Raw genomic sequence first — 27,028 nt, forward strand, 5'->3', positions numbered from 1 at the left:
CGGGAACCCGGCGGCGGCCGGAGCTGAGCGCGGTTGCGGCGTCGGAGAGGAACGACCCGGGCGGGGGCAGAGGGGGGCGCGGCGAAGGCGAGGAGCCGAGGAGGAGGAGGAGGAGAAAGAAGAGGAAGGAGCGCGCCAGCCGGAGTGCTCCTATTGTTCCGCACCTGCGCCGGCCGGGACACGTGGCGCCGCTGAGCCCCGCTCCTCGACCCCCGTCACTTGACCCGCACGCAGTCGCCCGGCACCATGGGCAAGGGGGTGAGCGGCGGGGCCGGGCCGGGGCGGGAAGTGGGAAGTTCGAGGAACCGGACGGTGGCCGGTACCCCTTCGGCGAGGCTGCGCTTTGTGTGTGCCGGGCCGGGGCGGCCACGTCGGGCCGGGTGCGAGGGCGGCCGCGGCCGTTGGCGAGCGGCGCCGGTGCCGCCGGCCCCAGCAACGTGCGAGGGCCGCCGCCCGCGGGAAGGAAGAGCCGGCCGAGGGCGTGGCGGAGCCCGGGGCGAGGAGCCGGCGTCCCAAAGCCCCCGGCTCCTCCTGGAGGCCGTGTCTCCCCGACGAGGGGCCTCTCGTTCGCCCGCAGCCTCCGGGGCTGGTGTTATCTGGTGGCCTTGCGGAGCTGGGGAGGGAGCGTGGCTGCTCCCGGGGCTCCTGAGAGTACTTTAGACTTTCCTTGAGACACGAGGCCCGGCATGGGGGGGACGGGAGAAGGGGAGCCCTCAGCGTTGTTAGGGCTAATTTGCCTGTTGGTAGCAGTGAGGGTGTGATGGGAGATGGTGGCAGAAGAGAGGCGGACCCGGCTGAGGTCTCCTGTTCTCTGGGGCGATAACTTGGTGCAGAAGGCTGTGCGGTTCCTGCAGCGGTTTTTACCCCTGGATCAGCATTGTTTCTTCTCATATAGGGCGGAGAAGTCTTTAGTTCAGACCGTATCTTCTAACTAAAGAAAAGTGCATGTGAAGGCTGTTGGGGGATGTTGTGCTCCAGCACCCGTGTGTGGAGCAGAAACAGCTCTTGGCTTGTTCTGATTTCATTTTATGTCAGAAAACTAGAGACTAGTTTCTGGGGTTTGTTGCTTGGATATTTGTTTTTTCCAAAAACTTCGAATCTTTCCCGGTATGTCTTGCGTAGTTGGAGGTGTGTAGGTTCGTGTTTACTTTTGGTTTAGCCGCATTCCTGTAAAATTCCCTGATTTCTCTGCTTCCTGAGGAGAGGCTGGCCGTGCAGGGCCATGGCAGCGGTGTTAGCCTGCTCCCTGCCAACAGGTGTTCTGTGCTTCCCGAGCGCTGTTCAAACATTGACTTGACTTTGTATTGTCCTCATCGGTGCAGTACAGCAGCAGCAGTGTTGACATAACTGCGTGAGTAGTAGGGAGAGCTGCAAGACCGTGGCTGAATGGAGGGTTGCTTGGAAAACGGGCTGTGTGGGGTGGGATTTCAGCGCTTGTTCTGTGTATGGGGTTCCTTTTCCTAAGGAAGTTCTTCTGTTGCTTGGCAGCCCAGCCTGTTGTATTTAAGTCCAGTAGGCAACAGGGTGTATGGACAGTAAAATTCATCTAGGAGATTAAACATTGAGGAGAGATCTGGCAGTGTGGGCAGTATTCTGAATCTTTTTTAAATGATCAGAGCAGCCTTTGAGTTGTGTGTCTATGCAGGACTGCAGCACAAAACGCTTCAGGGGCTTCGCCTGCCTTGGTGGGACTAAGGAAAGGTACAAACGCCTTCCAATGTAGAAAGCTGTCTCGCTCCACTTCAGATTTCGGAGGTTGCATGGATAATAAAGCAATTAGCCTGAAACTGAAGCGCCGCCGCAAGGGATAATTCAGCGGGGATAATACGGCTGCCTCATGCTTTCTGGTAGCAAGTCACAAGATTTGCTCCTTCGGCGCTGAGAATGTGTTTGACTGGGGACCCCCTGGAAAACGGGCGTGTGGGAGAGCGAGGCAGTGGAAAAGGCGGAGTGTGGATGCAACACTGAGCAGCATGTGCCTGCCCTGAGTTAGGGTGCCCAAAAGGGAAACTTCTTCCCCATGGGTGCGTGATGGGATGGAAGAGGAAAAAAGAGCCTAAGTGTGAGAAAACAAGCTTCTTCTCTCTGTGGCTGTGAGGAGAAGCTGAGTCTGTTTTACTTTAAATGGTAATGGGGCAAGGGGAGGGCCAGCTGCTACTCCGCAGCCCAGAAAGCAGATTATCCAACGGGGGGGGGGTGTGGAGCGGAGGAAAGCACTCTGGATTTCATTCCTGTTCAGAGCCGACTGGAAGCTGGTGGTAGACAGCAGTGTGTTTTGCTCCATCTCCCTCACTGCACAGGCATTGCGTGGAGTTGGTGGTGTGTGGTTGGGGACGTTTCTGGAGGTCAGCTTTGCCTTAAAGGCCATGAGGAGGAGATGTCCTTCATTTAGATCGATTATTCTAACTAAAGCAAAGTGTGCCTGAAGCCTGTTGGGAACAGTAGTGAAGACTTTTTGAAGCTGGATGCTGTGATCAAGCACACTTGTGTGGAGCAGAAACACCTCTTAGGTAGCTCAGATTTCCTTGAACCCCAGTTAAGGGCCTTTTCCCCCTGTCAGAAACTAGGAAGGTTTATTGCATAATGGAACCAGTTGAAGGGAAATAATGCAAATCAAAGCAATCCTTATCTGGTGCAATTAAAGAAAATCTTACATATTACCTTCCCCTTCCCCAATCTTATTCATTCCTTTATTACTATGGCTATTTTATGACAGTTCACTTTTTATTACTGTAGCTAGAGATAGTCCATTTTCCAAAGAAAACCCTGGGCTTAGTCAGCGCATGTTTCTGGAAAAACGGGAACACGGGCAGGGCCCTCTGCCAAGTGATGTGAGCTGTACAACCCTCTCCAGTCCTCACCTGCTGAGAGCTGCAGCTCATCCTTCACCCAGGCCTGTCCAAGGGGCAGCCTTCACCAGCTTGTCTAGGGGAAACCTGTGTCCAGTCCATTCGTCTTGATGTGTTTTCAGCTACTAGAGATGTTTGGAGTTGTGGTGACCATTTATTACGGGCAAAAAAGTGAGGAAGGTGACTCTTTGTAGTTGGCACAGCACCAAAAAACCTAGGCTGGGCTACTCAGCTGTGCAGTGATGACATTTGGAAAGCCCTCTCTGCTCTTGGGTCTTCACACAACTCCAGAGCAGTAGAGTTGTTTGTCCTAATACCCAGACAGGGTTTAAGGTGTGTGGGTGGTCCTTGTTTCATCCAGATTATTAAAAACTTGATTAGGTTTACATCTCTTCTCATGGGAGAGGAGCTTGTCCTTTCATAATTTGGGAAGCAGCAGACAGTGCACAATTAGCAATTACTAGCTGTTGAGTAAAAACTGCCTTGTACTGTCCTGGATGCTGAGAGTCTGATCAATTCATGCAGTTTAAATTTCTGATTCGAGATAGGAGATTGAAGACAGCTCTTGGAAGGGAGTAAGAAGGATCCAAAGAAGCTGTTCCATTTCTTGCTAGGATTACATAGGGTCATGGAACAGAGTTTCCAGTCCAATAGGCAGACTTAGTTTTATGACTCATCTGGTTAATATATTTACTGTCTCATAAGGCAGCAGGACAGTAACTTTTCTGTTTTCTCTGCACAATTGATTATAATGACATAAGCACTAAAACAGACCAGGCCTCCAGAGACTGCATAATTTGTTTTGGCTCTTACTTGACATTTCTTGTTGGATTAGGTGATCTTAGAACAGGGTACTTCTGAGCTTGTCTGCTGATTTGTACCCCTCCTGTTTCCTGGTCAATCATGGCTTGTATTGAGAACATCAGCCTTGAATGGCTCAATTAGTCCAGAGCGGAAAATCATCAGCTGTAGCTGAAAGACAATAGGATTTTCTGGGGGATGTATAAAACTTCTTACACTGGTGTGTACAAATGTTGTGCTTAAGCCAGTGGAAAAAAAAATTAATCTTGCAGGGAAAAAAAAGAAGCTGCATTGTTTTTTTTCTGAGGCAGTTTTGATGAGTCAGTTCTTGGGCTAAGTCAAGGAACAGGGGTGACATTTCTGATGAGACAGACCTTCCTTTGTGTTCGGGCCATGTGATTAAATCGTGATAAGATGTGGATGTGGAGTACCACAGGCCTCCTTCTCTTTGTATAACAGGAAAAGAAGGGGAGAGCAGGGAAATCCTACAGCGCCGAGGTGGGATGAAAACCTCTTCCCCTGGCAGCCCAGCCAGCACAAGCCTTTGTTGAACTGATTGGGCTCATCTTGCAGGAAGGGAGGCAATGGCCCCGGAGGCACAGAACAGGGGCAGGACTTGGACTCTGAAGCGTGTGTCAAGTTCAGATTTGAATGATTGAGCAGGAAGTTCAGATTCTGCATTAAATGATCCTGTAACAGGAGCCGAAGCTGATTCTCCTGACTTACCTACTTACCTTTTCAGTAAGGGTGGGATGTAGTAATAAAGCAACAGAGGGAAAGTACTGAAAGTATTGTGCTTTTTTTTTTTTTTTTTCCCAAGCTGGGGAATTGCTGAGCTCCTCTGTAAGATAGACTCCACTAAGACCCAAATACTTGGGTGCTTAAAGCAACAAGTAACTCTATCCACTCTTTGTTCTGACTGGAGCTGATCACTGGGGTTTTTGGGTTTGTTGTTTTTGGTTGCTGTTTTTTTTTAAAGCAAATCATGCTTGAACAAGGGCAATGAGCCTTTTCATGTTTGCCCACTTGTAGATTGATTCGGCTGCAGCTGAAAAAGCTTAAGCTCTCCTATATTCCTGGGTTATTCACTTCCCCCAATGAGAAAGTGGGTTTCTCACAGTAGTTTCAAAAAACCAGGAGGTTTTTAGATCACTTGCAAGCAGTTGCCTAGCTTTTCTTGGGGAGAAGGGGTGAAGCTGGAGGTGTTGGAGTGGTCAGACAAGGCACTAGCTCCTTCACCTTCATTAGGAATCATTTCTCATCTCAAGCAGCAATCAAGAGGCATGTATTTTGTGCAGGGCCGTGTTTGGACTTGTCTGCCATAGTTCCAGCAGAAGTCAAAGTTGTTTCCTTCAGAGACTGAAGGAGAGAGATGTTTGATGGTGGCTTTTTGTGAATTGCCCTGTGGCAAATTCCTGTGATGCAGGAATGCGAGGACCTTGCTGGTTTAAGTACCGTGGCTTTCACTTTTTTAAAGAAGGGAAATGAGAGTTTAGGTGCAGGGAAGAGAATGTCAGGAATGCTGACAGTCTGGAGTTCCGTGTCCTTTTCCTGGATCAGTGGAGGCAAATAGCTTTGCTCTGCTGTACTTACTAAAAACTGTTTCCATTGCACAGCTCCGCAGTGGCATGCAAAGCTTGCCTTTACTGAGCAGGGCAAGGGGAGACTTCTGTGCATGTGACTATGGCTATGTGTGTGACTGTGGCTGCAGAATGTTGCACACAGAGCTTTTTCAGAACAGTAAAAAAAACCCTTGTCTAGATGTGACTGACGGGTTCTTTCAGAAAAGTAATGGTCATCCTTCTTTTTTTGGTGCAGTTTCACTTTTGGTTTTGGTTTGTACTTCTCTCAAAACAGATAATAATTTCCTGTGCTAGCTGCTTATCAGGACAGGTCTTGGATGCAAACAGTAGTTCCTGTGTCCAGGTCACTCAGGAATCCAGCTCTCAGGCATCCAGTTTGTGGTTTGAGGTGTTCATGCAAAGAACAAGCGAGGCAGTGCCTTTGAAACCTTTTCTTAATCTCATTAAAGATTTGACTCTGGTGCCACTAAGTGCTGTTTCATCTTAAAGTTCTTCTCAGAGATCTTATTAGGTGAAAATCTCATCACATAAAACTTGGCAGAGTGTGGGGATGTAATTGGTCCCACACAGAAGGGAACAGAAGATTAAATGATGTTTATGTGCACTAAGTCATCATTTGTTTGTCCTTAGATGCTTGTTTACCCCATTATGACTAGATCTAAATCTTTGCATGATTTCATGTAGAATTCACCATAATAAAAGTGAATAAAAATCCTACTGAATAAAGAGGCTTTAAGCAAATCATCTGCTCTGTGAAGTGTAAGCAGGACTAAGCACAGATTGAATCTGCAGAAGTGTACTGCTGCTTTGTATACCATTCTTGCTGCTCCAACTGCCATAAATTGAAAGCAGATTCCTGTTGTGTAAACTGGCCAGCTAGTTTGCCAAACTGAGAATCAAAGTGTTGGAACTTAGCCCCCAGAATAGACCAGCAGAGGTACCACCTCTTATTTATCTACAGTTGTTAGGCTGCTCCTCCTCACCAGAGGATGTGGAAGGCTGGGAGGGAGGAGGAGGAGGAGTTAATGTGCTGAAGGAAACATACGTTTGCTCTCAGGAATTGGTTTCTTCTGCTCTTCGTCACTTTTCCAGCTTGAGCCAGGGCTCACACGTCAAGACTGCCTGAGCAGTGTACAGCTTGCTTACCTCCTTGCTAGGCTTGTACAATGTCTGAGTCTAGTCCGTGTATTGGGCATGATGCCAAGCAGACTTCTCTGTTCACTAGCTCGTTTTTATTTAATGTAGTGGCATGACTGTTGTAGAATCATGTAGGTTGGAAAAGACCATTAGAGTAATTCAGTCCAACCGCTAACCCAGCATTGCCAAGTCCACCACTACATCATCTCTCCAAGTGCCACATCTACACATCTTTTAAATACTGCTGGTGACTCAACCAGTTTCCTGGGTATCCTGTTCCAGGGCTTGACAGCCTTTTCTGTGAAGAAATTTTTCCAAATAGCCAATCTAAACCTCTCCTGGCACAACTGGAGGTAATTTGCTCTTGGCCTGTTGTTTCTTGGGAGAGTAAACCAGCACCCACTTGGCTACGGCCTCCTTTCAGGGAGTTGCAGAGAGCAGTAAGGTCTCCCCTGAGCCTCCTTTTCTTCAGGCTCAACAACCTTAGCTCCTCATCAGACCTGTGCTCCAGACCCTTCCCCAGCTCTGTTGCCCTTCTGTGGGCACTCCCCAGCACCTCAATGTCCTCCTTGCAGTCAGGGGCCCAGAACTGGGCAGAGCGCTCAAGGTGCAGCATCACCAGTGCCAGGCACAGAGGGACTGTCACTGCCCTGGTCCCGCTGGCCACGCTGTTGCTGACACAGGCCAGGATGCCATTGGCCTCCTTAGGCACATGCTGGCTCATATGGGGCCACTGTTGACCTCCAGGTTCTTTTCCACTGGGCAGCTTTCCAGCTGCTTTTGTCCCCACCTGTAGCTCTGCCTGGGGTTGTTGCGATGCCAAGGCAGGACTCAGCACATTGCCTTATTTAACCTTGTGTTAAATCTTGTGTTGTTTGTCTCAGCCCATCAGTCCAGCCTGTCCAGATCCCTGTGCAGAGCCTTCCTGCCCTCCAGCAGATCAACCCTCCTGCCCCACTTAGTATTATCTGCAAACTGACTAAGGATGCGCTCGATCTGCTTGTCTGGATTACTGATAAAGATATTGAACAGCACTGGCCTCAGTACTGAGGCCTGGAGAACACCACTCGTGGCCAGATGCCAGCTGGATGTAACTCTGTTCACCACCACTTTCTTGTTTCAACCCTCTAGCTGTTTTTTACCCAGCACTCAGTGCACCTGTCCAAGCCACAGGCTTGTCCAAGCAGCCTGTTTCTCCAAGAGAATGCTGTAGGAAACAGTGTCAAAGGCTTTGCTGAAGTTTAGGTAGACAGCTTTAATAAACTGTAATAATTTTGTCTGCCTGGCAGTCTTGTGTGTGTATAGTTCATGTCTGCTGCTGTGGAATTTGACTGTAAGATGTTTCTAATAATGCTGAATCTTCCCTTGCAGGCTGGAAGAGACAAGTATGAGCCCACTGCTACATCAGAGCATGGCGGAAAGAAGAAGGGGAAGAAGGAGAGGGACATGGACGAACTTAAAAAGGAAGTTGTGATGGTAAGAGTGCAGGGCACAGAAAGAGCAGCTCTAAGGATGTTTGCAATGCCCAAAGCCCTGTCCCTAATCTGACTAAAAGAGAAATGAGCTGGTGTGCTGACAGTATGGTGTGACTGAAGGTGCTGATCTCCCTTCTCCTCCCCTCTGTCCCCAAGTCAGATGTGCTGTGAGTGTTTCGGCATCAAGATGAGCACACAGTAGACCCTGGCAACATCAATTCTCAAAAGGCACTTGACACAGAACCTAAGTCTGTGTTTGCCTGCATTACCCATAGCACAGTATGGATGTATTTCCTCAGCTCTGCATAGCAGCATTACAGGCTTTATTGTGCTGTCATGTGAGTGGGACTGCTGTTTTCACTCCAGCTGAGGAGTGGAGGCTGTACAGCTCCATTTACTGCTGGCCTCTGCTCAGACTGACCTCAGTGTTACTCCTTCTAATCATGTTTGAGGCTGTGGGGAGTCTCTCCCATCTCCATCTGTGAAAGCTGGATGATGCTGTATCTGTCTGTGAGCATCATCTGGCTTAGATTTGCTGTCCTTAAAGGTGATGCAGATTTTGGTTCTGCTCCATGGGTTTGAGACTGTGCTTTAACATTTTTGACCCCTCTGTTAGGAAGAGGGGATTCTAAATATTGCTCAAAGATTACATTCCATGTTCAGTAGACATGTGTACTTTAAGCATCTGCTCCTCCAGTGCAAGTTTTTAAGTGAGGCACTGCTCTGAACCAACTCAATCCAACTGAAAAATTGCCAGGCTGTGAAAAGAAGCCTCTTTAGGGAAAGAAACACTTCCCCCAAAGTAGTGCTTAATATGGCAGCGCTACTTAAAAATGTGTGAAATTACAGGTTTAATCTTCAGTGCATTCCTACCTTCCCAACTCCTTTTTTTCCCATTCCTCTCTCAACCTCCCAAAAAAACCACCCACTGAGGTTTAACAGAATCTGCTGAGGGTGTAAGGACTGCACTGAAAGTCATACTTTTTCAAATAAGTTTTCAAGTGTCCAAATAGTCACAAGAATGCTAAAGATTAGACTATGCTGAATTCCAAAATGAGTTTGAGATTTCTCTTCACAGAAAGGATGAGCTAGAGTCCTGCTATCACACCATTACAGATAGGAAACCTGGGGTGGGAGGTGGAATTGCTGAGCTCTTTTCTCACATTCTTTTCTCTTCCAACCATTTGTCTTTCAGGATGACCACAAGCTGAGCCTTGATGAACTTCATCGTAAATATGGAACAGATTTGAATCGGGTAGGTAAACATTGTATTCCTTCCTTCTTTGCCCTGATCTGAAAAGAAACAGCCACAGCTCAGAGCATTTCACAAAGGGAGATCTGGGTGGTCAGATTTTGGTATGGTGTTTTTTTTCTTTCTGTGTTTAATCTCCCCTCCTCCAGTTAAGTTTCTCGGGCTTTGGGAGAACTGTTGAATTCACAAATACTTCTCTTTATCCTCCCACTGAACAACTTGACTGCAATACTTTAGCAACTTTGCTTCTAACAAAGTCACTCTTATCTGCCTCTGAGTCGTTCAAGGTCAAGTTGATTCTTGGTGTTATTTTTTTCCGGAGGAGCATGTAATGAGGACAAGTGTTTATGTTGCAAATATAGTCTAGAGAGCTAGCATATGCCCAGAGACTTAATGATGGCTAGTACCAGTTAAAATTCTGCCTTTCTGCACTAAGAGGTGTGCAAATGTCCTAGGCTACGTTAGAGTCCAGTGCAGAAGCACTGCAGTGGTTTTACATTTCTGCTGTTGTTTGCTTTGCTTAATGCATTTCTTGTGCATGATTGCATTTAGCATCAAGTCTGCTCTTTAAAACAGTACAGCAACTTGCATTTTTGTGTCCAAAATCTTGGCTTCTGAAAGCTGAACTTCCTGGAAAGTTGTTCCAACATGTCATCACTTTTATGGCCTCCAGCTTTCACTTGTTCCATAATTTGATGAGGGTGGATGGCGCTGTGCTGTTCCAAAGTCTGTGGCTGTAACCTTCTTGTCCTGCCCTTCTTCTGTGCTTGTAGGCCCATGGCCTGCAGGCTCCTCAAGTAGCATTCAGCATCCTCTAGCTCCTGTTCTGGCATGCAGCTCTCACATCCTGCACTTGTGTTGTGGAACCCTGGCAGCTTTGGACATCTCTGTTTTCTGTTTGCAGCTCCTTGTTGCTGTGGTAGAACTTGAGCAAATTCAGACCTACCTTGTGCAGTTGGTCTTTGCACAATGCCTAAAAAGAAACCTCTCTTGTAGGGTTTGACTACTGCACGTGCAGAGGAGATCCTGGCTCGTGATGGCCCAAATGCCCTCACCCCCCCGCCCACCACTCCTGAATGGGTCAAGTTCTGTAAGCAGCTCTTCGGAGGATTCTCGCTCCTGCTCTGGATTGGTGCTATTCTGTGTTTTCTGGCTTACGGCATACAGAGCTTGATGGAGGAGGAGCCCAACAACGACAACGTAAGTAAAAATGTCTGTTTACCTCCAAGGCAAGCTGAGCAGCCTTTTGGGCTCAAGGCAGATTAACTTCCTTTAAGCATTCAGTCCAGAAGCTTTTCCCATAAGCATGGGAAATTCAATGGGTGAGCTTAACGTGCTTTGGAGTGCTTCCACATAATGAAATGAACAGGCAACTTCCTTTGTGTTGTGTTAACAACACTATCTTATGGACAGCCTTTGTGTTCAAAATGTTCAGAGACTGCAGGTACCTTCATGTTTGTGATGGGGCACTCAAATGCCAGGTAATTAATTTGGACAAACTGGAAGCCTTTCAGGCAGATTGTCCTCTGACTCACTTTCTCTGCTCTTTGCAGCTGTACCTGGGTATTGTGTTGGCAGCTGTGGTTATCATTACTGGCTGTTTCTCTTATTACCAAGAAGCAAAAAGTTCCAAGATCATGGAGTCCTTCAAGAACTTGGTGCCTCAGGTATGGAATAAATAATTTCCTTGTTGTCTGGCAAGCCATAGCTTGTTTAAAAGTATGAATTGTTTTAAACATCATCTCCAATTGCAAGGGCCTGGCTGTTAATGTGGGTTACTAGCTCTTAATTTTGAGGGATCTGAGAGACTGCTCCAAGTAGCTATGCTAATAGGCCAAGGTAGTTCCTGAAAACCTCTGGGTTCCACCAGCTTGTTAACTATCATAGGACACTTTCTCTGTAGTCTGGGGAGTTCTATAACTGGTGTGATAAGCACTAAAGTTTGAATTCCTTCATGGACAATCTGGATCATAACTATCACACTGTCATGTTGGTAACAAGGAGCTTTAATATCAAGAAAAAAAAAACAACTTATTTTTCTTAAATAGCATATATATCAGATATAAACACCTTAGTAGAAACCTTGTAGAAGGACAGCATAAAAGATTCTCAGATCTTTGGAGCCTTTTCCTAAGAATTGCTTTTGACACAGATTGTTTCTTCACTGCCTTTCAGCAAGCCCTTGTAGTCAGAAATGGTGAGAAGATGAGCATAAATGCTGAAGGTGTTGTAGTTGGAGATCTAGTGGAGGTAAAAGGAGGAGACAGAATTCCAGCTGACCTTCGGATCATATCTGCACATGGTTGCAAGGTACAGTAGTGACAGGCTGTTGGGAAACTTCATTCTGAAGAAGGATGAATTAGTCTTCTATGCTGTGAATTGGGGCTGGAGTGGAGGAGAAGGATGGGGAAAGTACTTAGTAGGCATCTCTCTGCTCATGTATGACAAAGTACTTTCTTTGTATGTAGGTGGATAACTCCTCACTTACTGGTGAATCAGAGCCTCAAACCAGGTCTCCAGACTTCTCCCATGAGAACCCACTGGAGACCAGGAACATTGCCTTCTTTTCCACCAACTGTGTGGAAGGTATGTGTGTCTCCTACTGCCCTGAGGTATGAGCAATGATACTGAGCTGTACAGATAAGCAGGGTGGAAGTTCCATCAAAGTCCTTGCCCCTTCCAACTGCACTACTCTAGAGTGGGTAAAGACTCCACAGCACTGCTGGGTGTTTTGTTCTTGCTTCTTTCAGAGGAGCAGCTGTGTGGTGTGTCTTCCAGCCTGTTTTATTACAAGTAAAAAATGTTGAAGTGCAGATAACGTAGCATGAACCATGAGGTAGATCTGTATGAAGTACTGCAGCTGCAAGAAGCAGGAATGTCAGACGTGTCTGGCAGGACTTCTGCTGCACCTCTGAATATGGGGGTCTTTGTGCTGAAGCCCACCCAGGACATCTCTTCCACACCTACAGGATATTAAGCTGTGTTGTTTTTGTTTTCTCAAACCCATCCCTCCTCCAGGCACTGCCCGTGGCATTGTCATTAGCACTGGGGATCGCACTGTGATGGGCCGAATTGCCAGTTTGGCTTCTGGACTGGAAGGGGGGAAAACTCCAATTGCCATGGAGATTGAGCACTTTATCCATCTCATCACTGGAGTGGCTGTGTTCCTGGGTGTCTCCTTCTTCATCCTGTCCCTCATCCTTGAGTACACATGGCTGGAGGCCGTTATCTTCCTCATTGGGATCATTGTTGCCAATGTCCCTGAAGGGCTGCTTGCAACGGTTACGGTGAGTGAAGTTGGAAAAAAGATTGAATTTGGTCCTTAAGGAAGTGGAGTGCTTTATCTCAGTGTGCATTCAGAGAGGTGAACACTGAAGTAATGGAAGGTGAGCGTGTAGGGTTGGGCTTTATAAGTTCAGTGTATTTTAACTAATTTCATGAATCAACATCAAGTTCTGCAGCAATTTCTCATAAGGATGGGGTCCCTAAGTTATACCTGCCCAGAAGCTTGGCACCATACAGCTGAAGTGAGCAAGACTAGTTCTAAGTCCTGCCTTTTTCAGTGGCAATATGGGGTTTTCCAGCTACATCCAACAGAAACCCTCATGCACATCAACCCTTCCAGTCCTTAAGGGCTGCCAGAGGATCCAGCAGGCTTCACTCCAGCCCCAGCTTTTGGCCTGGGATCTGTCACAGGTTTCTGGAAGTTTGGTGTCCCTAAGAGAGGTCGTGAGAGTATCTAGGTGTTCTAGGTGTATGGAGAGTGGTGGTAGACAGAAGAAAATGCTTCCCTGCTGCCTTAGGAGGCAGAGTAGCAACCAAACCAGGAAGTGAACAGTTGGGAACTGGAACCAGATAACAGCCTCCAGCAAGAAAGTTAGCTGGAGCTGCTCACTTTCTACCCTAGCAACTTGCAAGCCTTATCACCACAGCTAATTTAGGCCTGCTCATATGTGGCTTGCCTTCACCTATTTTTGAGAACTCTTATCGTTAGGAGGTGGCAACTTTGACTGAAATGTTAGTCTGAGGCATGTTTCCTTCCTAATACACTGAGGAGTAGGAGGCTGAAGCCTGTTCTGGAGGTTTTGTAATGAGGAAAATGTCATTTAAACCTAGCACCTGAGCTGAAGTGTTGCTGTTTATTTTGCACTGTCAGGGTGAGCAAGGAGTTAGGCAATCACTGCAGGGCCTGGGAGCTGGTAGTTATTCCATGTGCACATTGAGTTGGATAGCAGTGTTACTACTGCACTAGTGCATCTAGCCTGACATCTTCTTTGTTGTCCCCAGGTATGTCTGACACTAACAGCCAAGCGTATGGCTCGTAAGAACTGCTTGGTGAAGAACCTTGAGGCCGTGGAGACCCTGGGTTCCACGTCCACCATCTGTTCTGACAAAACAGGCACTCTGACACAGAATCGTATGACAGTTGCCCACATGTGGTTTGACAATCAGATCCATGAGGCTGACACTACAGAGAACCAGAGTGGTAAGACAGCCTTGCTGTGCTTGAGGCATTTCATTAAAAAATGGCTGTTTCTGTGCCTGCCTGGACACTGGTACTTCTAAGAACCTGTGTTTGTAGCTCTTCAGTCCAAGTGATGTTCACAATACATGGATTTCTAATGTACAGTCTAGAATGAGCATAAAAAAATTGAAATGACACATAGAAAGCTTTGGCACTGGACCATGATTCTGTTTAATCCTTAAACTCTGTTTAGCCTGCCTTTTGTGCAGAATTACTCCACTGGAATTTGAGCCTCTTGAATATTCAGCACCATATGTTTGTCCTGTACATAGAAATATTCACAAAGTACCTGATTATCTTTGCTAAAATATATCTTGATGAAATTGCTCAATCTTAAGTCTGTTGAAAGTATGGACAGCAGAAGTGTTGGCCCTGATAATGACTTGAGGCTGGACATAGATGGCAAGTTCCCATGTGGAGCTAGCTGGTTGTCTTTGGACAGGGGTTTTCCCAGAACATCCAGGTTGTGTTTACATAGTGCCAGCTATGCACGTAAGACTTTAGCAGGAAGTTTCTCCTAGTTGATAAGAATCTGAAATCTGTGCGCTGTACAACTGAGTGAAATGCTTATCTCTCCAAACTGTTCAGTACAACCAAACTCAGGAGTTTCCTAGCTGTTGTCTACCTTGTGAAATGCTGTGTTTGCAACACATTATTAGCATCAATATTTTCCAGTGGTGCTGCTGCACCCTGCCCTGAACCAGTCCAAAATGTTGTGCTTGTCTGCACTGCTTTAAAAAGCCACATTATTTAACACTAATGCAAAGTAATGAGCTATAAATAGATCTTTTGGAAGCCCTATGCCTGGCAGTGGTTGGCTTGGCTGCGGTGAAAGTAAACCTAGAAGATTTCACTTCATGGAAAGTATGTTAGGTTATCGGTTAACTGTCTCTTCATCTCATTTAAAGCCAGCTTAATAGCCAGAATGAGAGAGTTTCTTTATTTAAGCATTGTTTCTTTGGGAGCTATTTCATCCAGTTCCTGGGTTGATAGATAAAGTGAGACAAGCTGGAGGTAGAACCCAGCATCCTTTTCTCAAGCCCTCTGAATGAGTGTTATCTGTCCAGAATTCCTTGGCTTTGTCAGTGTGTCCCTCTGTTGCTGCTGGATATGGCCATTACTGGAATCTTGAAAGCAGAGGTGTTCTCTTACACTGATGCTATCTTAAAATAATCAGTTCTTCATCAAGCATCTGGGAAGGGAGAAGGAATGAAAGAGATGCAGTGATGCTCTGAGTGTTTCCTGTTTGAGATAAAGGTTTCTTGGTCTTAAACCTGTGGGATTTGTCAGCTTATGTGACTTTCTTGAGGGGTGGCTTTTTGACACTCTTCCTCTGCTTCCAGGTGCTTCCTTTGACAAGAGCTCAGCCACTTGGACTGCTTTGTCCAGAATTGCAGGTCTCTGTAACCGTGCTGTGTTTCAAGCTGGCCAGGAAAATGTACCAATTCTCAAGGTGAGTTCCCCCAAAAAAATGTGGGTCTTGTTCCTCACCACCATCCTCTCATAGTGGTGGTGAGATTACATCCTGTGGGTCACATGAACCTGCAAAGTGGAGGTAGCTGCCACTCTTAACCTTTTCTGCAGTCTAGCACTCTTAGAGGAGGTGTGCTGTGGGCAGGGGAGATGGGATTGAAAAGGCATTTTTCCCACAGCAGAATCCCTGCCATCCACTGCCATCTACACTCAGTTTGGGAGGCCAGATATTTCACATAGGGCTGGAAAACAACAGAAGGCTTTCCTAGGCATTTCCCAGTATCTGGTTGTTCCAGGAATTGCTATCTCTGGCATTTGTACACTTCAAAGCCACAAACACCTGGTGCTGGGAGAAGTAAACATCAGAGCAGGGGGAGCAGTGCTTGTGGGAGACTGGCTAGAGACAGTCTGCTCTCACTGGCAAGTCTCCTTGAGCTTTCACTGCTTCAGTGCTGGTGCAAATGCTGGCATAGCACCAGTTCACATTCCTCCTTCTGAACTGTGACCCAGCCAAGGCTGAAATTAACCGTACAGTGCTTATAATCTGTCAAGTATTAGTCATGTTGCTTAGTAAACTTATTCCCAGGGGTGTTCTGATGCAGTGGTAGTAGAGATGATGGAACAAACTATTTTTCCCCAGCACTCCTCTGACCGTATCTTAAATCTACAAAATGTGACCTGAAGTTAAAGAGCTGGAGTTCTTCCTGTTTAAGGAAGGCTTGGGACAGAGAAGTTTTGAGAAGTCTTTAGATACCAAAAAATAGTAAAGAAATGGGGGGAAAAAAAATAGCTCACAGATAGAGAGTCCAGAAGGGCAAGAAACACTTGGTTTCAATTGCAGCAAAGAAAGCTCCACCAGGACATTGAGCACATACAGATCTCCTGGGCTGGGAACCCCCATCCCTACCAGTGCTAACCTTTATGGGGAAGGGACAGATCAAATTTCTCCCAGTGCCTTGATAAGCTGATGTTATCCTGGAGTGGGGGGGCACATGGAAGTTTCTGTGTGTATGTAGTCAGTCTTCATCTCACATTAGCTGTTCTTCATGGCAAGCAGCTTACAGTAGTTCTCAGATTTGGCCTCACTTGGACTGACTGTACCTGGTTATGTGACTTTCTCTAACCCTTTTAAAGGGCTTCTTGACTTTGTCACAAGAAGACTGCTGCTCTCTTAAGATAGGAGGCCTGGCTTTCTGAAATGCGGTACTTGTTGGTACTAGATAATAGAATTATTTATTCTTTGCTTTCATATAATCTTATGTAGAAGCTGGGACTGGACTGTGGTGAATTTACGCTTAAAATCTGTTTTAAATATCCAGTCTTCTGTGGTTGTATGTTTTGATAGTTGTCTTTTTTCCTCAGCGAGCTGTGGCAGGAGATGCCTCTGAGTCTGCACTTCTGAAATGCATTGAATTGTGCTGTGGTTCTGTCAAGCAGATGAGAGAAAGGTATCCCAAAGTGGTGGAAATACCATTTAACTCTACCAACAAGTACCAGGTAAGCAGGTGTGCTCTTGAAAGGAGAGCTGCTGTGTGAAGTACTTGTGCGAATTTGTACACAGTTTGCCTGAAAACTTGTTCTGGCACTCAAATCTTGTCTAGCCATTACTTGCTTGAAGACTGTTCTATAAATCTAAGTTTACCATATTTGAACGTGTGGGAGCTGCACTGACACTAAGGTGTTAGCTGCTAACAAAGGATCAGACATGCTCTCAACCTGTGTAGCAGTAGTGCACAGAGCATGGAGTAACTCAAATCTGGGAATAGGAGTGAACTGCTGGGAAGTGACCTTAACAGGTGACACTTGAATGCAGAACAGGTCATTACAACACCTGCAGTTACACATTAATGCCAAAGAATGCTCAGATTCCTTAGTTTGTGAACCTCTTTAAAGTGTGGGTAAGTGAAAACTAGAGCAGAGTATCACGAATGGCCCTGAGCTGCCATAGTTGCAGAACACTGATGTTGGTTACTGTGTCCTTCACAGTACATGTTTATAGAACAGATTCATTTCTTCCACCCATAGCTGTCTATCCACAAAAACGCTAATCCATCAGAATCCCGTTACTTGCTGGTGATGAAGGGAGCTCCAGAGAGGATCTTGGATCGCTGCAGCACTATTCTTATCCATGGCAAAGAGCAACCACTGGATGAGGAAATGAAAGATGCTTTTCAGAATGCCTACCTTGAGTTGGGAGGCCTCGGGGAGAGAGTGTTAGGTAAGGAAAAACAGCCTGATTACCTTGGAAAAGATTTGTCCTTCATGTTCCTGTGCAGTCCTCACAGATTAAGTGAAGGGTCACTCTGTTCCTGCAGTGTAACCATAGAATTAAGGTCACTTCAGCAATCCATGTAGGGACAGTCTTGCCTTTAATCTAAAAGTCAGCCTGCAGGGTCTGGTCTGCAAAGTCAGCAGCGAAGTCAGGTAGATCAAAATGCAGCAAAGCATTTGGGACCTTCCATGGGACCACACAGTGTTGGGTTTATTCCACTGCACAGGAACCAGGCTGTGTCTGGGCACCTAGCCACAGCTGGTAGCTATCAGGATAGGAGCGTGACTCCTGTCTCAACAGCCCTGGCTAAACCTCTGCCTAAGCTGCCCTGTTATTCTTGCACAGCTGTTTGCAGAAGCAGTAAGTGTTCACTCTCTGCCTCCTGATGTGTAGGAACAGAGTAAATGTGGGTTTGATGTGTTACAGGATTCTGCCACTTGGCTCTGCCTGATGATCAGTTCCCTGAAGGCTTCCAGTTTGATACGGACGACCTGAACTTCCCTGTAGAGAAACTCTGCTTTGTAGGACTGATGTCTATGATTGACCCACCTCGTGCTGCTGTGCCGGATGCTGTTGGCAAATGCAGAAGTGCTGGGATCAAGGTAATTTATTCCTGGGTTGAAAATCACCTCACTTCATACCTGGGGAAATAAAGGGCTTCCTTGACCTCTTGTATTACTGTAATGTGAGTGGATGAAGGAATTGATCAGGATTTAACCACTGCTACTTCAGGCTTAATTTCCAAGGTAAATACAAATGGTTGTGTGTTCATGAACTGAAAAATGAGTGAAACTCCAAGCTGCTAGGGCGCTGGCAGGTGCTGAGAGCATGGTGTCCCAAAGCACATGATTTGGCTTAGAGTGCCACAGTACTGACTGAAATGAGAAGGAAGCACAGGCTGGAGACAGAACTAGCTCCATTAGCTCAACATGGACAGTTTCTCGTCTTCTATCCACCTCAATCCCTTGCATAGTGGTAGCAGGTTACAGGCTGCACCTCAGACTTGCTCTGCACTAGGGCTCGCAAGTAGAACAAAAGACGTGTGGCCTTTCCAGTGCAAGGGACCCTGCCTTTTGGGCAGTGCTGCTCTGCAGGGCAGGCAAGGCTTCCATGGCAGTTTGTTTGCATTTCAGGTTATCATGGTTACTGGAGACCACCCAATCACAGCCAAAGCCATTGCCAAGGGTGTTGGCATCATCTCCGAGGGCAATGAAACAGTAGAAGATATTGCTGCTCGACTCAACATTCCTGTCAGCCAGGTCAACCCTAGGTAATGTCTGCTGGGAAAGGCCAGACCTGTTCAAAGAATTCTGCATTTGCCTCTCTCCTTGCCTTGGATAATCCCTCAGCATCTCCCCTCTGTACACGAAAAGATTGGCGTTTGCTTAGCTCAGCATATTGTTGCTCTGCAATGTGTATCATGAGTTATGTGAAGAATGCACAAAAGATTGCATTAAATGTCCGTGTCTTGTGTGTGGGAAATACTTAAGAGTAAGACTGTAGGAGAGCAAAGGGAGCAGGATTTATGCCAGGTAGAGGAGTTGACACTAGTGTGTAGCTACAAGCAGAATAAATGTAAGAAGGGAACTCCTTCCTCTTAAGGGTTAATGCTTGCCTTCATAGCCTAGCTGGGACTGAGGCATCCTCAGAAAATGTGCTTTGGCATAAGTAGGCTGTTTGCAGAATGGCTGGGCTGTCTGCATTGCTTAGCTTGACCCAGCCTGTGTTTGGGCTGGAGGACAGCCATGTAGCTTATGAACTGTGAATAGAGACACCCTGTGAAATGAAATTGCTTGGGGTTTTTTTTTTTTTTTTTTTTTTGTTGGTTCTTTTTCTTTTTAGATTTTGAGGGTAACTTCAAAACCCAGCAGTGCAGGCTGGGGTTGGCTGGGCTCTGTGACTGAGCAGGTCAGCAGCTGGCTCTAAGGGTGGGGAAGGAATTTCCCTGTCTAAACTGGGTGATGTCAAGAGCTGTGTGGACAAGTCTCCTAGACCTATAAGGGATGGTATGCTGGGCTGGAGAGAGATGGTATTTTGCTGCAGCATGTAGGGTACCAAACCAGTCTAAATATAACATTGCATGCTTTTGTGGCCAAAGGGTGTAAATTAGTTGGAACTTGCATGGTGTGAACACTCTGTGAGGTACCATGTGTCACCAGTCACATGGTCATCAGTCTATTGCAAAAAAGATTGCCTGCTGAAGACAGCAGCATCTCTTGAAACCTTGGAAGCTAACTACCTGAGCCAGGAGTTCCTTTTTTTCAGAGAGGCTGAGATTTGTGGGAACAACTAGTCTTTGCTTTGATGCCTTTTAGAAAGCTATGGAAAGAATTAATTTGCTCATGAGGGTTTTTGTCTGTTGCTTGGTTCTGTTTTATTGTCTTTTTCTTGGTGTTCCTCATCTGCCTCTCAAAATTTTGAGCATCCGACCTCTGTGCAGAGGCTGCCTGAATTAGTATTTAGTCATAGCAGAAGTTGGTCTTTCTCAGAGCACTGAAGAACCTTATTTTTATGGGGCAAGTTCAGCTAATGAGAAACTTACTGCAAAGTAAAACATGCCTTATCTTGTTTTCAGGGATGCCAAAGCTTGTGTGGTTCATGGCTCAGATTTGAAGGACATGACTAGCGAGCAATTGGATGACATCCTGCTTCACCACACAGAAATTGTCTTTGCCAGGACATCTCCTCAGCAGAAGCTTATCATTGTGGAAGGCTGCCAGCGACAGGTAAAGAGAGGGAGAGTAAGGATGTCATAGTAGAGAAGTGCCCAGACATTTATATGTAAACTACCAGGCTGTTCTGCTGTTGAAGTGCTAGGGCTAAGTCTCCTCAGTGCCCTCATGTAAAGAGCCAGATTAAATCTGTCTGTCAGCAGCCTTCAGCTGCTGATGTCAGGCTGCTCTACAATACATAAATATAAGGGTCTGACAGGAAAACATCTTCAGTTTGTACTGAGGCTTTCTTCTGATCCTAGGATGTTCATTAGTAAACTTAATTCCTAAATTCTCTGGATGTGCTTGGGAGAGGAGGATCCAACATGCTCATGTGTTGTCCAGTATCTCCTTTCAAGAGAGCAGCATGGTTCCCTTGATGAGCCTGATCAGAACAGGGAAAGAGTGAGGGGAGGGCAAGGAGGAACTGAGGTCTCTTTACAGCAAGGTGAAATAGTTTTTTGTGCTTCATCTGTAAGGTAGGAGAACACTTTTCTGCCAAAAACATGTCTTACATGATGATTTCAGTCTTGCTGTTCCTCTCTTTGTGACTAGGGTGCCATTGTAGCAGTCACAGGTGATGGTGTGAATGATTCCCCAGCCCTGAAGAAGGCTGACATTGGTGTTGCTATGGGTATTGCTGGCTCAGATGTCTCCAAGCAGGCAGCTGACATGATTCTCCTGGATGACAACTTTGCCTCCATTGTCACTGGGGTTGAAGAAGGTGAGTCTATAACTTCTGTGCAGTGCTGGTAAAGTAACATGCTTCAGCATCCCCTCTGAAATAGAGGCACCTGGGGGGGGTCTTTGAGCTTGCTTCCATGACAAGAGTTTTCAAGGAGAGGAGCACTTTTCCTTCTCCCTTCAAAGTTTTATTTCTTTCCATGGGTGTTCTGCATGACCCTTTGGGGATGGGTAAGAGTAGGAAGCAGCTGAGTAACAAAAGCACTTTGTGCTGTTGCCTAACACGTGACCTTACAGTCATCTCTGCCAGCTGAGTGTGACGTTTTCCTCCCTGATGGAGAAGTAGCTCTCAAACAGGAGCAGAACAGAGGGTCCCTCCAGGGGCTCTTGATGATGTCCAGAAACCAAGGCTGTATGCAGTGAGCCCTGAGTGCTGTCACCAAAGTGTCACTGTCCACAGGTGTTGTGGTGTGTGGAGCAGTCTCACCCTTACATACGAGAACCCTTTAATTTGCTGCAGTAGTATTTTGCCATTTGGTGTTAGCACTGAGGCTGCCTGTGAGCTGCTTGGCTGCCTTCTGCTGACAAGTGAGAGTTACCCTGCTCTCTCTTCCTTGCCCCAGGTCGTCTGATCTTTGATAACCTGAAGAAGTCTATTGCCTACACCTTGACCAGTAACATTCCTGAAATCACGCCGTTCCTGATCTTCATCATTGCAAACATACCCCTTCCTCTGGGAACAGTCACCATCCTCTGCATTGACTTGGGCACTGACATGGTGAATGTGGTTTTTTTGTCTCAAGAAAAAATGTGCATGTTCTTAGGTACCCTAAAAAAAGGACAGGTGGAAGGAAAATGCTTAAATAATTTCCTCTAGTGTTCTGATTTAAAGTAAGGGACCATCTGATACTCCTTTTATTCACATTCATCTCATGGCTCTTGAGTCTGAGGATCTTTCAGCTCCTTGTAAGGACAAACTGGGGAAAGGGAAGGGGGTAAGGTCCTTTTGGAATATCCCTTTTGTTGGGGAGTGCTGTTTCTGGCACTGAGTACATGGGACAGGGAAGACTCAATACAGTGGAGAGTTGAAACTCTTCTAAGAGCAGTCTGCCACCCTCAGGTCCCTGCTATCTCCCTGGCATACGAGCAAGCAGAGAGTGACATCATGAAGAGGCAGCCCAGAAATCCCAAAACAGACAAGCTGGTGAATGAACGGCTGATCAGCATGGCCTATGGGCAGATTGGTAAGCTGCTCTGTTTTCTCTGGCACCAGTTTGAACTTGGTGGTAGCAGGGGTTGTACACACTCTTGAGTCAGTGACTGCTCTGCTTATTTTGGTAGGGTTGAGGTTTGGGGTGTGTAAACCAGAACCTCAGGCTGTAAAGAACTTCCAATGATTCTTCCCCCATGGCTTATAGCGGTGGCTTGTGCAGCTTGATCCATTGAATCGCTTTCACAGTAATTTTGTTTAATTGCACAGCGCTGTAAAGGAACTGGCTGGCAACCAGCTCTCCTCTGGTTCAGACTTGTTCAGCAAGAACATAGATCCCATTGTTAGTTTAATTAGAAGTAAAGGATTCTCTCCAGCATATCCCTAAACACACAGCATTAGAGCTTTGATTAAAGGCAGCTACAGAGATGTGCCCAGTTCACAGGATGGGAGCTCAGGCTTAATTGCAGCAGACCTTGGGAACCTTCTTGACTGTATTTTGCAAGGGTTGGGGGTGGGCAAGGCATAATAAGAATACAAAGGGAGTTTTATCTTGTGTCCTTGAGTATGGTGCCAGAACAGAAGTAACTCTGTACAAAGTTGGGGGCAGAAGCTGCTCAGCAAAAAGATTACAGCTGAGTTTGATGTTAGTGTGAACTATTTCTACAGCTGCTGCTTGGGACATAGAGCACTGCAAGGAGTAATTTTTAAGGTGGTTAGGGTTGCCTACAAACTGTTGTTCTGTTATAATTGTTCTGCACAGTAGCCTCATCAGTTTTATCATCCTTTCTTACCTGTTTAGGTATGATCCAGGCCCTTGGAGGTTTCTTCACCTATTTTGTAATCATGGCAGAGAATGGGTTCTGGCCTTCTGGCTTGCTAGGGCTCAGAGTTCAGTGGGATGACAGGTGGATTAACGATGTGGAAGACAGCTATGGGCAGCAATGGGTGAGTTTTGAGGCACAGCCTAGAGGCTGCCAGCCAAAATATTAACACCTGCTGAACCTGATGTGAGCACCAGAGAGCAAAGGCAGCGTGTCTGAACAAATGTTCTCTGCTTTGTCTTCTTCCTAGACCTATGAGCAGAGGAAAATAGTGGAGTTCACTTGCCACACAGCCTTCTTTGTCAGCATCGTGGTCGTGCAGTGGGCAGACTTGATCATTTGCAAGACCCGGAGAAACTCTGTCTTCCAGCAGGGGATGAAGTAAGTCAGCCTGTCCATGGAGAAGATTTAGAATTGAACTCTGTGTGTTCTCCAGCACACAGCACTCTAGTTCTTCATCCCAGCAGTGTCTGGGTGTTTTGGCAGAAGTCTTGACCAAGACTGCCTTGGTAGTGGGTAAAAGACTGGGTGCTCTCTTATGGCACTTTGTTGTCAGGCTGAGACACTGAGACAAAGAAATGGTGGCTGCTGTTGGCATTGTCTGTTGGCATTGTCTGTGGAAGCTAGCCCACCTCACTAGCACACAGCCTTGGTCTCCTGATCTTGTACATCAAGAGATCTCATGGCATAAACTCCAGCTGCCTCCTGAATTTGTGATGAAAGTAATTGCTGGTTGATTTGATAATGAGCTGTCTCTGAAAAGACTTAAAATACCATCATGGTAACTCTGCAGTTGGCTTGGATGGATGGCCTGGTGGTCCCCACCTGATAACCTTCTGGGCTGGACTGGAATGTCTGTTTCCATTCACTCCCATGTGGCAGCTAGGTTGTTTTTTAGAAGGTAATCTCTGAAAGTACTTTGTTCTTGACTTCTTTCCTGTCTCTTCTAGGAACAAGATCTTAATATTTGGTCTCTTTGAGGAGACTGCTCTGGCTGCCTTCCTGTCCTACTGCCCTGGGATGGATGTTGCTCTAAGGATGTATCCTCTGAAGTAAGTTGCATCATGCTTTTTGTGTAACAGATTGTACCACAGAACAATAGTGCTTGTGTGGGGAGATGGATAAAAGTAGTTGTGAACCAGTGGAGCATCAAACCTAGTCTTAAAGAGTTCAGGTTAGAGGGTGTCTGTGATCCTTTACTGTCCTGTGGCACACTGGGTTTTTTTTCACTGTGTGTGGAATGTTTATGAGGAGCCTCCTGTTCAGTGCCTCACTAAAAATCAGTGATAGAACTTCAGTACCAGTGTGCTCTAGTGCAGCTGCCTCTTGCACTTATTTCCTGGAGTATTTTTATGGGAAGGGTACTGCACCTCCAAAGAAAGCCAGTGGCATTGTGTGATTCATAGGCCAGATGACTTCTGGGTACTGAAAAACTGCTGATGACGTCTTGTGCTTTTTTCCTACATCCCTTGGGAAGAGAACAAGTAGTAAAGTCTTTTAAAAGCTGCTGCGTAGATGCAGATGACCAGTTGATGCACACTAACTTTCCTAATGGTTGGGAAGGTGCCAATATTTCAAGTGTTGCTCAACAGCATTGCGACACTTCATGGCAGAGTTTAGTCTTAAGCCAGAGGACTGTTCAAAGTTTAAGTGTCATGAAATCTTCATGGAAAAAAAATAAATCCTGGTACATCACTCGCTGCCATGATCTAGTTGAACAGTTAGAACATCGACTGGACTTGATGATCTTATAGGTCTCTTCCAGTCTTGAACTTCTGTGATTCTGTGATTCTGTGATCTTGCATTCCAAGAGTTGGGTGCTGAGGTGTGAGTGTTTCCTAACAGGAAAGCTGGCCTCTGCCCAGTGCCTGCAGCAGCTGGATGTTAGTGTGTGTAAATCATGAGGGGAAGCAGTACAGTTCCAGCCAGCAAGGCTCTGGGCACAAAGGTTGTGTACTTAGGGGAAGTATTGCTTGATTGGTAGTGGGGAGGTGCTGGTACAGAGATGAGCAGAGGTGCCATGACACACCTTGTGTTGAAATTATTATCCAAAAGTGAATTAATCTATTGCAGCAGAAAACCTGGTAGTAATTCTTGGCTTGGAGGATTCTTGACTGAACTGGCAAGCTGGGTCATGCCAGCCTTCTTGCCCTCGAGTGTGCCATCCAGTCAGAGCTGTGCCAGGCCAAGAGCATCTCCATAGCCCGTGTTCTCACTGTCTCCTCTCCCAAACAGGCCGACCTGGTGGTTCTGTGCTTTCCCATACTCCCTCCTCATCTTCGTGTATGATGAAGTCAGAAAGCTCATTATCAGGCGCAACCCTGGCGGTAAGAATCTGCTGCTCATCTCTGTGTTCCCTTCCCCACCTCTTCATGCTGCTGAGTTCTCCAGAAACCCCAGCAAAGCTTGGGGACCCCTGAGCACTATTTGGGGCTGTATTTTGCTGTGTTTTCCCCTTCCTCAACATTAATTGTGCAGTTAGTTCAAATTAAGGCCTTCTTGCTATCCCTACATTCTTTCCCATTATATAAAAGTATAGATGCACCGAAGTAGATGGAAAAGACTGATTAATGCTTGGATAGCTCTAGAAAGCTGGAAGAGTTCCTGAAAGCTGGAGAATATAAATTTGGCAAGATTTCCCCATTGTGGCAGGTCACTTATTAGCTCAGGTGCTACAGTGCAAGTTTTCAAGAACCTAGAAGGAGCTCTCATGAGCCTCATACTTGGTTTGCCTTGAGACTAACTCTGCTTTCTCCCTCCTTTTCCTTCAGGCTGGGTGGAAAGAGAGACCTACTACTAAAAAGTACCTGTAAAACATTCCACGCACAGCCCATGCCACCTCTCCACCATCTCCCCTGTGTGCATACTTCATCTTTGCAAGAGCATTACTGTGTCTGAGCAGGAGTGAGCTGAAAACTAAAGGAAACATGAAGAAACATGGACTGGAGGAGAAAGCAAGGGGGAGGTTGGGGTGGGGGGGAAGTGTCCGACCATCAGTCCAGGGGGATGAGAGTTTGAGTAGTTTTATGTGCCTTTATGTTTTTGTAAAAGGAAACCGAAGATTTTATATGTGGATTTTTACAAATAAAGATGGATTATAAGAGGATGCCCCCACATGGTCTTAGGTGGATGTTTTTCTCGAGGCAAAAACTGGTTCAGGGCAGCCTCTCCACCCTGGCTTAGGGTGTGGTGGTGAGTGCAAGGGTTAGTCCCTGGCTTCCTGTTTTTGTAATAGGGAAGCAGAGCTGCTTGACCCACAGACAACAGCATGTGTAAAAGCCCTGGTGCACCTTACCCATGCTCAGTGCTTAATGTGACAAACTGCTGCCAGCACTTGGATCTCACAGCTCAGGAAGCTTCCTTGGCTGTGCATCTTGGCTTCTTTGAGCAAATGCAGCATTGAGTGGAGAGAAGAGCTGGCCTGCCTTAAGGGGCTCTTTGCTGGGTTCTGACTGAGAGCAGGCTTCCACTGACTGGCACTTGGATCCAAGCAGCCTTGTTCTCAAAATCAACACTGATTTTCTTGCTTGCTTAGCCAAGCAAGGGATAGTGTTTCCTGGTGACCTGTGTGCATGGCACATGCCCTGTCCTCATACTGGCTCGTGCCTCCTGTGGAATGAGGGCAGGGGCTGATCATGGATTCTGCATCCTCCACTTTTGAGGAAGGCATTGCTGTTGTCTGGGGTCTGAGCTGCCTCTGTGAGCTGAAGTGAGTCATGCTGCTTCCCTCTGAGTATCTAACCTTTTTCCTGTATGCTTTGATTTACTGTTAATGCCTGTATGGCTCTCTTTTGTGAGAACTCTGTCAGAGAGCTGGCCTTTTGCATGTGGGCAGTCACCATGAAGTCCTAACTATTCATTGCTCCTTGTGCTGTTATGCTAAAGGAAGCTGGAGATGCTTCAAGCCCTGTTCCTGAACTACTGGCCTGTGCTCCTCTTAGATATGTGTCTATCTCTGCAAAGGATCACTAAACCACAGCACTGAAAGGCTCTGCAATTAAAACTCCATGTTGTCATCCCTCTTTCCTCATAAATTTTTGGTTTTTTAAGGTGGTGTTTTAAAGCTGGGTTGCTTACCTCATGTACTGAGCAATATAAACTCAGAAAGCACTAGGGAGGGAAAAAATGAGAAGTTGAGGGTGGCAACTGTTTCACTTTGTCTTGGACACTCTACTGTGGAACCCCCAGTTGGAGATGATTAAAAATAATAATAAAGTCTTCCAATTGTTGGA

At 46.4% G+C, this 27,028-nt stretch overlaps 1 protein-coding gene across 1 annotated transcript; it reads left to right on the forward strand.

Moving 5' to 3' along the window:
* ATP1A1 (ATPase Na+/K+ transporting subunit alpha 1) lies at positions 1-27,028 on the forward strand. The gene is made up of 23 exons (XM_059467126.1): positions 1-258; positions 7,742-7,846; positions 9,041-9,100; positions 10,094-10,297; positions 10,651-10,764; positions 11,273-11,407; positions 11,566-11,683; positions 12,116-12,384; positions 13,385-13,583; positions 14,966-15,075; positions 16,458-16,592; positions 17,121-17,313; positions 17,794-17,969; positions 18,501-18,637; positions 19,943-20,093; positions 20,634-20,802; positions 21,386-21,540; positions 21,883-22,006; positions 22,775-22,920; positions 23,047-23,177; positions 23,747-23,848; positions 25,032-25,123; positions 25,568-27,028. The coding sequence occupies exons 1-23, from the start codon at positions 247-249 to the stop codon at positions 25,594-25,596; spliced, it is 3,066 nt and encodes a 1,021-aa protein (XP_059323109.1). The 5' UTR covers positions 1-246; the 3' UTR covers positions 25,597-27,028.

Source organism: Ammospiza nelsoni, chromosome 2 (genome assembly GCF_027579445.1).
Source record: "Ammospiza nelsoni isolate bAmmNel1 chromosome 2, bAmmNel1.pri, whole genome shotgun sequence".
NCBI classification, from domain to species: domain Eukaryota; kingdom Metazoa; phylum Chordata; class Aves; order Passeriformes; family Passerellidae; genus Ammospiza; species Ammospiza nelsoni.